This window comes from Herpailurus yagouaroundi, unplaced genomic scaffold (assembly GCF_014898765.1).
Source record: "Herpailurus yagouaroundi ecotype Mexico unplaced genomic scaffold, PumYag 141, whole genome shotgun sequence".
In the NCBI taxonomy this organism is placed as follows: Eukaryota; Metazoa; Chordata; class Mammalia; order Carnivora; family Felidae; genus Herpailurus; species Herpailurus yagouaroundi.
This window is the reverse complement of record NW_024412396.1, coordinates 15,925,245-15,937,840: the sequence shown is the minus strand read 5'-3', so window position 1 is coordinate 15,937,840 and position 12,596 is coordinate 15,925,245. Positions and strand designations below refer to the sequence as shown.

The 12,596-nt window shown below is 37.4% G+C and overlaps 1 protein-coding gene across 1 annotated transcript in view; it reads right to left on the bottom strand.

Moving 5' to 3' along the window:
• The window catches only part of TTC6 (tetratricopeptide repeat domain 6), a 209,369-nt gene that overhangs the window by 123,353 nt on the left and 73,420 nt on the right, over positions 1 to 12,596 (bottom strand). Inside the window, exons 4-5 of the mRNA XM_040476984.1 lie at positions 7,644 to 7,777; positions 2,346 to 2,540 (exon numbers count right to left, since the gene is read on the bottom strand). Coding sequence (XP_040332918.1) covers positions 2,346 to 2,540; positions 7,644 to 7,777 — 329 coding nt within the window. The remainder of the gene's footprint in view (positions 1 to 2,345; positions 2,541 to 7,643; positions 7,778 to 12,596) is intronic.

Genomic DNA, 12,596 nt, shown 5'->3' with positions numbered 1-12,596 from the left:
AAGCATTAAAATTATATGACCACAAATACTGTTAGGCTTCATAGTTAACTGTTCATCTCACAGAAAAAGCAAAAGCCACCAAATGAAAGGGTATTCATTTTGTGTTTACAATTACCTTTCTTGAGAACACTTATTAGTGCAGAAAAAATTATACATTTCTCTGAACTTGTAAGCTCAGCAGACAGATATATTTTGAAAAGGTTAAGCTATGTTTAGCAAGGTAATCCTCAAGAGATGGATGCCAGAGAATTAAATATTCAGTGCTTAAATTAACTTCTTATTTGGTACTTAGGAACAAATTGCCAAGAATTATCATCCTCAAATAGAACATTTATTGACTCTCTTGGAGAAAGCAAGATCTACTTGAAGAAAAAAAAATTTTTAGAATTTGAAAGATACCAGTATTTTTAACACTTTACATGACTACTAGAAGCTGTGACACCTCAAAATGATGCTTAGCTACAGTGCTAATGGAAATGACTCAAAACAGTGGGTTCATGACTACTAGATTATGATTATACCTTTATTTTCCACTTTCAGCTTTAGGCTTTCCAAAGACTACACTGCAGAACTGTTATTTTCTACCAGAGAAACTGGAACCGTTTGGAAATTTCCAAAGTTTTTCACATATAATTTGTTTCAAAAATTTCAAAACACTTACCTGATAAAACTAAAAGACAGGTGTTTAAGATTTTGAGTAGCGAATAAATCTTTGAAAAACATTTTTGCCTAACTAGAAAATAAACATGAGAATGGCCCTCTTTTAGGAATTCAAATTGAATTTCATTGTGATTACTGAACACAGGGAAACCAGATGTTTATTTATTTTTAAAAGAGAGAGAGCATGAGCAGGGGAGGGGCAGAGAGAGAGGGAGACAGAGAATTTAAACCAGGCTCTGTGCTGTCAGCTTAAAACCAGACATGGGGCTTGAACTCACAAACCATGAGATCATGACCTGAGCAGAAGTCAGATGCTCAATGACTTAGCCACCCATGTGCCCTCAGATGATTTTAAAGCTTGAAAGAGTGCAGTAAAAGTATTAACAATTATCACTAAAAGTCAAGTTTGAGGAAATGAGCTCAGAATACACCATGAAAAGAGTTGAGAAGTTACTAATAATTCTGTGATAGTTTGTGTAATTAAAAATGGTCTTTTAAAATATTCTCACAGGTCTAAAATACTTAAAATATAATACTTAAAATGTCTCTATTTAAATTTAACTTAATATTTAATGTTTTGAATATTCTTAAACATGCAGTAGGTGATTTTTCAGGATTCCTACCAGCTCTTATGAAAGGCAAGAGACAACAAATATGCATTCTCAATGGGCAGGTGATACCAATCCCAAAGGGGTGAATGTTGGTGCCTGGGGAGGGAGATGATGAAAGCTTACTCTTTTTATGTATATGGCATGTGCGTATGTGCACACGCGCACACACACACACACACACACACACACACACACACACGACCATGAGATGCACAGTATATCCAGGGTATTAAAATGTAATGGGGAAAGGCAATTGGGAGAGAAAAAGTGAAAAAGCCTTCCTTAAATGGTTGATCATAAAAAATTTTGAGAAAAACTAAGTTAGACACATCTGGATTTTTATCATTATCTAGAGATAAGATCTTTGGCAAGCAAACGGATATTATGGAGCCTAAGCTTCTTCAATAATAAAATGGAAATGATGACTGCTTACAGTTGAAGATTTAAAAAGGAAAGATGCAAAGTACATCACACAGTACTAGGAATGTGGTTTCTGCTAAACACATGTGAGCTTCCTTCCCTTTTCTCCTCTCTTTTGAGGATGCTATAAATTACATCCTATCCGCAAAAGAATACTCAGATGCCAAAGGAAAATGAGACACACAGAGAAATGGAAGAAACTCCAGAGGCAATGACTTTTGAACATAATCCCTGGACTCAAGTATTCCCAATGATGGTGTGAAATCTAAAAGACTGACTTTGAATCCAAATCTATGATTTTCTTAACTGTGTAAGCCTGGGAGAGTTGCTTGATTTTTATGAACCTCAATTTTCACATCTGTACTCCACAGAGTTGTTATGAAGAACAAATAATATAAGGTATGTGACACTCTTTGGTAACTAGATGCCACTAAACTAAAGCTAACTTATCATGGGCCACGGTTCATGTTAATAATAGTAGGAAATGAAGACACTATCCTAGACTGTGTATGTGCTGGGAAGGAATGGAAAAGGACAAAACCTGCTCCTCTCTAGTGTCTAAAAACAGAATTGTGTCATCAAAATCTAAACCTCAAACGTAGAATTTGACAGTTTAAATCTACTTTAAAAGAAAATTACCAGTGGAACTCCTACCTGTCTCTGCACTCTTCATCTGTAGTGTGATCATCTAAGAAAGAGGTTCCCAATATCCCAAGCAAAGTACTGTGACCTTTCTTGTCAGCTGTATGGTACACTCGAGAAGCCAAGTGTAAGTTGACAGGCAGCTCCCGGGCTGGGCCAGTGGTGCACAGATCATGGAGGGTAGAAGAGGGGTAGTCTTGAGGAATTCTGCAGCAAAAAAAAGAAAGGGGGCTTCTTTGATCATTTTGTGATCTGTTGATATAAAATACATTGACATTGACAGTTTAGGCTCTAAAAAGGGTGTCTAAATGTATAAGATTTAAAACTATAATAATGATTTATAATGAATTTAATATCACAATTGGGGACCCGATCTTCAAAGTTATATACCCAACTTTCTGCTGAAGATCTCAACCTACAGGACTTACAGATATCTCAGAAACATGTTTAAAAGCAAACTCATTACCATCCCACCCAAATGCCTTCTCTCCCGATTTCTGTAACTCCTTTGGTGACACCATATCCAGCCATCATGCATTACTTCTTTGCTACTCTGCTCAAATGCTAATGTCCCTGAAGAGGTAGAACAATGTAGTACATTACCCATTAAATCGCATCAATAAACCCAAGTTTATGCAGCATCCTCCTTTCCACTATGCTAGAACTTGCCTCTCTCCTGCCTTTCCAAAGTAGAGAAGAAGGCATGAAGATCTTTCTTAATTTCCATTGTCACTTGCCACCCAATGAACAAACACTAATTAAGCAAGAACCACTACTACTCTATGCTAGGTGATTTACACACATTCTCTCCAACTCCCACAATGAACTTATATGGGAGGTATTATTATCCTTATATTAGAGCAGGCTTATTTTGGAGAGCTCATAAAATTAATGAGTAACTGCTAGGATCTAAACACAACGCTGCAGACTATAAGACAACTTTTTTCCTATTACTGCCTGTTAATGACCCCTGAGGTAGATGTAGCCCCTATCCAGTTCTACTCCATCCCCACACCCCTACTAAAATTATACTTTTTTTTTTTAATTTTTTTTAACGTTTATTTATTTTTGAGACAGAGACAGAGCATGAACGGGGGAGGGCCAGAGAGAGAGGGAGACACAGAATCTGAAACAGGCTCCAGGCTCTGAGCAGTCAGCACAGAGCCCGACGCGGGGCTCGAACTCACATACCGCGAGATCGTGACCTGAGCCGAAGTCGGACGCTTAACCGACTGAGCCACCCAGGCGCCCCTAAAATTATACTCTTACATTAACTAAATGATGACCTTTTCATCAAATCAAACCAAATGAACTTTAGATCATGTTCTCTATGATCTACAAGACACAGCTGACAATATCGATGACTCTTCCTGAAATGGCTCTTTCTTTGTGAGATTTTTAAAACCTGTGTTATCCCAGCTTTCCATCTACCTCCAATTTGATTTAGTCATTCAATTTTCTTTCTCCATCTTCAAAACTGGGTATCGCTTCCAAGGTTGAACTCCTCTTTGAATATTGGAAAAGTAAGCTTCAGTGTTTCAACTATTTCCTCTTGTGCCAAGACCTCCCAAATTTCACCTCCGGTATCACTATGTTACCTAGATTCCTCATCCTTAAGATACAAAAGATTGAGCCATCTTTGAGTCCTCTTCCCTTCACCTGCACATCCTATGAAAGACTGAGCTTCTCTGCTTCCCAGGGCTGCTGCTTCTCCCTCTTCACTTCCAACACACTCCTGTCAAGGTCCTCATCACCTCAGCCTGCATTAGCAAGGGTCTGCCAGTTGGATTGAGTACCACATCCTCTGTCTCTTCCTCTCTTCAATTCCTCCTGCAAAATTCTGCCACATTGGTCTCTAAATACTCCTTTGCCCAGCACAATGGCTCTCTGTTGCTTGCTGCATTCATCTAATTTCCTCTCTAAGTTTCAAGGCTCTTAGCATGTGGCCCTACTTCTAACACAGTAGTTAGAGTCAGACTGCCTCTGCTCAAATCCTGTTTAAAATTATTACTAGGTCAGGGGTGCCTGGGTAGCTAGTTCAGTTAAGCATCTGACTTCAGCTCAAGTCATGATTTCATGATTCATGAGTTTGAGCCCTGCATAGGGCTTGCTGCTGTCAGCACAGAGCCTGCTTTGGATCTTCTGTCCCACTCTCTCTCTGCCTCTCCCCTACTGCCTCTCTCTCTCTTTCTCAAAATAAATAAATAAACTTAAAAAAATAAAATAATCACTAGGTCATACGCAAGTCAATTTATTTATATTTTGGCAAATAGGAAATAACATTAGCACATCCTGGATAAAGTTACTTTAAGGAAGAAAGGAATTGAGAACAACTGATGGCTACCAGAGGATAGGGGGTGGGGGATGGGCAAAATGGGTGAAGGGGAGTGAGAGATATGGCTTCCAGTTATGGAATGAGTAAGTCATGGGAATAAATGGCACAGCACAGGGAATATAGTCAAGAGTACTGTAATAGCGTTGTGTGGTGACAGATGGTAGCTACACTTGTAAACATAGTATAACATATAGAATTGTTGAATCACTATGTTATATACCTGAAACTAATGTAACATTCTGTGTCAACCATACTTCAATAATAAGGACTGAATGCATTTAAAACAGTACCTCTCAGGGGCGCCTGGGTGGCTCGGTCAGTTGAGCCTCTCACTCTTGGTTTTGGCTGGGGTCATGATCTCGGCGGTTTGTGAATTCAAGCATGGCCCACATCGGGCTCTGTGTTGACAGCACAAAGCCTGCTAGAGAGTCTCTCTCTGCCCCTCCCCCGCTCATGCTGTCTCTGTCTCTCTCAAAATAAATAAATAAATTAATTAATTAAATAAAATAAAACAGTGTCTCTCACATGGCAGATATTAGCTATTATATCAGTCTCCAGGACAATTCACAGGGCCAACAATATCTGTCAGTTCCTTCAGTTGTGGATCAAATGCTGCCTATCTTTTTGTCTGTGCTTACACATCCTTCGAACAAGGCCTCCAAGACAAACTTCTCTGCAAAATTTACTGTTTTTTTTTTAAATATCTCTTTTCATACATTGCCTTCTTCTTGTGCCACCCCTTCTGACCCTTTGTCTAATGGGTTGATGCCAATCTGTCCATCAACTGCTCCATGTGTTCTAGACGGTAGCATACATAGTATGAAGAAGAAAGACTTTAGGGTTGGCTGGGCCTGGATCAGAATCTCAGTTCTAACACTTGCAAGCTATAGCACTGGTCTCCCCAGAGGTCTTCTGTAAGATAAAAATTAACACCCCTAACTAATGCCTTTGTAAAATCGATAATAAGAAGTCCTGGCCTGTGGAACTCTCAAGAAATGCTTGTTTTATTTTTATTGCTGTTGTTATTAATTTGAACTGGACAGCACCTAACCCATTGCTAGGCACAATATGGACATTACTGAATCACTAATAGAGAACAGTTTATATCATTTCCAAAATAGCATAGGGCTCAACAAAAACAGGACATAAAACGTACACGTTCGAATAGGACAAAGCTGCAGGAGCAGGGGGGTGAAGAGAGGTAAAACCAAAGCATTTGGAAATGCCTGAGACAAAGAGACCTAACTGGAGAAGTGAACATGGGTGTCCAGAAAGCCAGGGATCCTGAGAAAGGATTGGGGGGGAAAAAAGGAGGGGAGAAAAAGGTGAGCTCTGATGTCAAGCTCATCCACATCATCGTTCTGTCTGGAACAGGTCCTGGCTAGTGGAATGTACTTGAGATTACATTACCAACTTTTTTTTTTCCTTAAAAAGCATCACAACCAATCTGAATTCCTATGTTCCATCATACTCTAATAACAGATTTGTAAGTGAATCTCCCTAGGTTATTGAGCTAAATAACATCACGTTCCAAGAGATGGATGAATTCCCAAGAAAACAATTTAATGTGGGGGATAGTCACAGGTGAGAAAAGTTATGTAAAAAAAAAGGTCTAAATAAAAAGGAGCAGCGAATAAAGGATTTTCAGAAACATTTTTCCAAAATTCCCTTTCATTATATAAATTTCTTAACTATCAGGTTTTCATTCCTCTGCATCTTATTATTTCTCTCCAATGGAAATTTCTCATTTCAATTTTAATGAATTAACACAGTACCATATATTTCAAAAAGATCTACAAATATTTTTGGCATGTTCAAGAAAGGCTGTATGTTTTTATAGCACACTCTCCTTAAACAGGACTATTTGTCATTCTTTGAAACACTAAGACATAAAAAAGAAAAGACTCTGACTCTGTGTGTGGCCACACTACTTTGCTTAATGCACTAAATGCAAGGTTTTTTAGGGAAAAAAATCAAGAAGTTTCTGCTTCATTGATAATCTGACAGTAACTATTTATTGAAGGTAAAATACTTGTTGTCTGCTGTCACTATTTGTTTTAATACATAATCTTGCTAACTAAATGAGCTTAAAGCAATGCAGATAAGCAATGGCATGTACAGGGTCACTTAAATGCCAATTTGACTCTTTCATAAACTTTGGAATTCTTTTCCCATGAGTCTACTCTCAGCTACTAAATTGTGAGTAATATCCATTTACAGAGTTTAGGCTGGCCATAAAAAGGTTGTCTTCCATGTCCAGCACACCTTTCAATGCCCTAAGCAACAACAAAAGCTACTAATTAAAGCTTCTTTGAGCCCTAATAAAGAGTTGAATGAAGAAGAGTCTAGAATAAACCAACCCATAAAAGCCTAGTGGTAAAATAAGGAAAAAATCAGTTTCAGCAAGGTGATTGGCAAAAGATAAGCCCATAAATCTAACTTGCATTTACACATTATTCAAAATTGTGGTTGTATCCCTGTGTATTAAGAATTTCCATTAAAAATGAGGGGGGGGTAATAAAACATGATATAATGGTAGAGAAACATAAGGTCATCTAAATTACCAAATTGGCCTATAAACATTGTATGTTGGGTTAAATTTTATTTCATTTTGCCATAACAAAATTAACCAATATAATAAGCAGTTAATATAAATTATGCATTACCATGACCAAAAATATCAGATCTGACATGTTAACATTTAATTTTCCTTTGTCTCAAAAAGAGCTATTTTTATTATAGTTATATCACTGTTATATCATTAAACTAAGTACATTGGTCAAACGCATTAATAGAAAGAAGTGTGAAGTATAGCATATATATCCTAACCATAATATCTGATACCAACTCTTCCTGTGGGAAAGTTTAACTTAGATCTCACATATGAATTTCCTCAATATTTCTTCTTCCTTTAAAAATGCATGTTCAGTTATCAATGCTACTGACAGTAAAAATTGTAAACATAAGGAAGTTACTTTTTTTTAGGTAGTTTTTGATCCTGTTGGGGTTTTGTATATCTTCCTTGTCTCTGTTGTGGAATTCCTAATTTACTTTTTTGTGTTTGCTTAGCTTCTTTTCCTCTGATTTGCAAAAATTCTGATGATTTCACCTTCAAGAAAATATAAAGTATGCTGTTAAGGAAAGTTGTAACATGAAAATGAGATCTTTCTCTCATAGTTAATGGTTTATCTTATATTGAAGCTCCTAATTTTTATATATATTTTATAACAGAATATAAACCCTAAAGGTAAGTTGATATTTTCCTCTAAATCCTTGCCTAGGTTTTCACATATACACCTCAATAGCAATAAAAATACTAGTACCATATTTATCTGTAATATTTTATTTATTGCCTTAAAACTATTAAAGAAGAAATACAAGATATTTTTCCTCCATAAATCTTCTCTTCTTGATTGGTATTTTTTCTTTAAGATTTTATTTTTTTAAGTAATCTCTACACCCAATATGGGGCTTGAACTTAAAACCCCGAGATCAAGAGTTGAACGCTCCACTAACTGAGCCAGACAGGTGCCCCTTGATTGATATTTTTAATAGAACTTGCGCTTAGTCTCTTTAAAAGTTTGGCATGACTGGTGGTTGCAACCACAAGCCAAAATGAATAACTGTTTTGAGCAATGTTTATCAATTTGTACTTATTATACTATTGTATTGTTTTCTATTTCTACTATTTGAGAAAAATCAAATGCATTTCTGTTTCTTAAATAATTGCCTTTGAATCATTATAGGTATTAGTAGTATTGTTTTTCTAGATTTTCTAGAAAATTTGCAGAATTCGTGATAATAGTTCATCTAAAAATATTTTTTCTCTGTTGGTTGCTTTGTTTGTTTGTTTGTTTGTTTGTTTGTTTGTTTTTAAGCTGGCTTTAAGGAAGAAAGCAGAGAGAACTTCCTTAGGGAAAGCAGAAAGATATGGTTGAATAAGTAGAAGGAGGCCAAATAAAGAGAGGTTCTCCTAAATTAGGTCCAGGGTTTGGGCTCCCTGCAGTAAAAAGGAGAGAGCTATTGTAATTTCATAGGTAAAGAAGTGATGATGAATAAGAAAAGCTCAGAGTACAGACCATTCCATCTCACTACCTAGTTAATGTTTGAATTTCCCTAAAGTTTCTCCACCTAATGGTCATCTATCCTGGCTTGAACACGATGAGGATAAGAGGACTTGGATATATCCAAAGGCAGCCACTCTCTCTGAAACTCTCCCAGTTTGTTTGTTTGTTTGTTTGCTTGCTTGCTTGTTTGTTTGTTTGTTATGCAGCCTAACAATTTTTACCCACCAGTCTCATTTCAAACCTCAGGAGCACACAGGTACAATCTAGCTCCTTCCATTTGATTGACAATCAAATATTTGAATACAGCTGACTCTCCTGGACCCATTTTCTCCCAGATAAACATCATCAGTCCCTTCAATTCTGCCTTACATGTTTCTGAAGTACTGTGCTTTTTCATCTTGAATGTTCTCTTCCAAACGGTCTCCAATTTGTCAGTGTCGCTCCTGGGATTGGATACCCAGATCCGAACACAACATTTGAGGTGTGATGTGATCAGATTAACCAGGAGAAAGATGATCCTCTTTTATGGTATTCGTCAATCAGCACAAACTATGATTGCACTTACCTTCCTATCACAAACCTAAGTGATAGCCTAAAACCCTGAGGTCTTTTTCACATTTGTTCTACATCACGTCACCTCATATCCATGCACTTAGCCTATGGACCCAAGGGCAGAACCATTCACACATTTATCCCAATTAAATTTCATCTGAGGTCTGGCCAACCAAATCTGACCAATCTCATTTGGATGTTATCTAAAAATCCAATCAGTAAATCTTCCATATTCTCATCCAAATTACTAGGAAATATGTTGAATTAGACCCAGCCCTATTGCAGTCCACTAGGGACTCTTATGACGAGCTGTGCATCCTTTGCATAACTAATTACAAATCCATCTAGTAGTTCACCTGATTGCACTCTTGTCTACAAAACTGTCATTTGGAAGCTTACATAAATGGATTGCTATAATCCAAAGGCTAATAACAATAACTAATGTTGATTGAGCATTCCTGTAGGCCAAGCTCTTCACCATGATAGCCTTGCATTGAACTCCAGGTCTAACACTTTTCTGATGTTCAGTCTAGTAATTCTAGAAAAAGAAATAAGGTTGGTCTTCTGTAGCTTGTCCTTAGGAAACTCATGCTGGCTCCAAGTGATGGCTGTTTCCTCTTATAAGCAGTATACAGGGGCTCTTACAAGGTTGTTAAAATTCTTTTAATGAATCATTTAATCATTCCAGAGTTTTATCCAAGATCAGTGCATACATACAGAAACCATAACCCTTATCCTTAAAAAAATAAAACTCAGATTTTCAGCTGCCAGTCTCCAGGCTTCTAGGTCCTCTCCTACTAACTACAGCACCTCCTCAAAGCTGCTGCTGACAGGGGTGCAACAGGCTTCAACCTATCTACCTGAGCTGACAGGCTCAGATATCGAAGTTAACTCTGAAAATCTTTAACCAATCTTGGGCTTCAAGTTTCTTTTATCACTTCTTTTTCTTTTCGTTCTAAACTAAAGATTATTCTCCTTGTCATATTTAAGAGAAGCAAAGTACAAGTTTATCAGCTTCCTTTTCTCTATGTCATATTTCTGTTTATTTAAAACTTCAGCCTTTTCCCAAAAATAAATTAAGGTAGCTCTGTCACATGTTGTCATCACATTATTCATCCATAATGACAGGGCTATCCTTCCTTTTTTCTATCTTTGCTCTTAAACTAATATGAAAAAAAAATACTTTTTTTTATTCTTAGCATGATTCACAGGCCTAAACACATTCTGAATCTTAGGGTTTTTGATATAATTGTTACAGCCACATGCCACTTTTATGTTTATCTATGGATGTATATTTCTTGTTTCATCTTTTGTGTATTTTTAAAACTCTGAAAGGAATAGATCACTCATAACTGTTTTCTGAGAACTGGAGGGATTTAGGGCATCCCACATCTCTTAAACTTTCTTCCATTTAGAATCTCAGGACATGTGGTATCTACATTTTGTACAGACTTTTTACCCTTTTCCTTCCTAAAATGCTCAACAATCCTCTCACAAGCCCTTGTGTCAGTCATTTCTTCATAGTCACCATTATCTAATTTGTCTTTTTTATTTAATGTATCTAAGTCATGTTGGTCATGACTTAGAGCAGAGTCCTAATAACCTTTATTATACTAATGAGCTTCTAAGAATATAAGTGGCCAACAAGGTAAAAACTGATCAAATTCTGTTTTTTGTTTTTTGGTTTTTTTTCCTGAATGAGACCTTCTGGCATTTTTCTGAGCAGTGCTCTTTTATCACACCATTTGGGTAGTTCTATTTGCTATGTCAAAAGAGGTCTTCTTGTCCCCAAATCTGGCCTGGCTTGCTGGAGTATATTGTTCCTCATTCCTGTGCTAGAGATGCTAGAGACTAATTTTATGACCTCGAATGTGCAGAGTAAAGTTCATGGATTACAACTGATCTTGAAATGTTAATGCAAATAAACACAAGATACTTGGTGGGATGAGTCACAGGAATACTTCCAGTGCCATTTTCTATGGCATTTTTAATATGTCCCACACTATTCCAAAAGCAATAATCCATAAAGGTCTTTTTTGGTCCTCTTTTCCTCCTCTTGAAACACTTCTGGGGGGCGCCTGGGTGGCTCAGTCGGTTGGGCGTCCGACTTCGGCTCAGGTCACGATCTCGCGGTCCATGAGTTCGAGCCCCGCATCGGGCTCTGGGCTGATGGCTCAGAGCCTGGAGCCTGCTTCCAATTCTGTGTCTCCCTTCTCTGCCCCTCCCCTGTTCATACTCTGTCTCTCTCTGTCTCAAAAATAAATAAAAATGTTTAAAAAAATTTTTTTAATTAAAAAAAAAACACTTCTGGTTCCACTTTAGAGCTCTCTTAATCCATTCTCCAAGTCTTTCTTGTCCAACTTCTCCTAGTTTAATGAGGACACTCCATCCCTAGTCTTTTTTTTTTTAATTTTTTTTTTCAACGTTTATTTATTTTTGGGACAGAGAGAGACAGAGCATGAACGAGGGAGGGGCAGAGAGAGGGGGAGACACAGAATCGGAAACAGGCTCCAGGCTCTGAGCCATCAGCCCAGAGCCCGACGCGGGGCTTGAACTCACGGACCGCGAGGTCGTGACCTGGCTGAAGTCGGTCGCTTAACCGACTGCGCCACCCAGGCGCCCCCATCCCTAGTCATTTTTGCAAGTGAGAGTCTGTTTTTGTACTTAACCAGACACCTGTTTATTGTTGTTATGAAAAACAGTGTTGCCAAGGGGTAAAGAGTAAAGGTTCCAGAATTAGACCATCTCAGTCCAAGCCCTGCCTTCATGACCTAACATGATATTTATACTTGGACAAGTTATTTATCTTCTTTATGACTCAGTTTTTTCAAATACAGTCTTGTTAAGAAATCAGTTATTAGGAAAACATAAGATAACATATGTAAAACACTTAGCAAAGTGTTTAGCATGTGGTAAATACTCAATAAATTTAATTAACTTAGGGAAGGACTGCCTCTTTTGACCAAAAATAAATAAATTTCCATAATTTCTTAATAATATTTAACAGCAGTCACAACAATCCAAAAGAATTAATGTGAAACTTTTCTAACAAGGGATTTGAATTGCTTCCAGGCCATGGTGGTTAAATTGCTATCGAGAAAGTCCATGTCATTTTTTAACACATTTAGTAGCTAATCATTTGCCTCTCATGCCCACATTTTACTTCCAAAGTCCCAATGTTCAGGTAGAAGTATAGATGAAAACACTACCTGTGCCCAACAGCCTAACACTTTTTCATTAAGATGCCATAGTTTTTAAAGATACTGTCAGGAAAAGGAAAGGAAAGGAAAGGAGAGGAGAGGAGAGGGG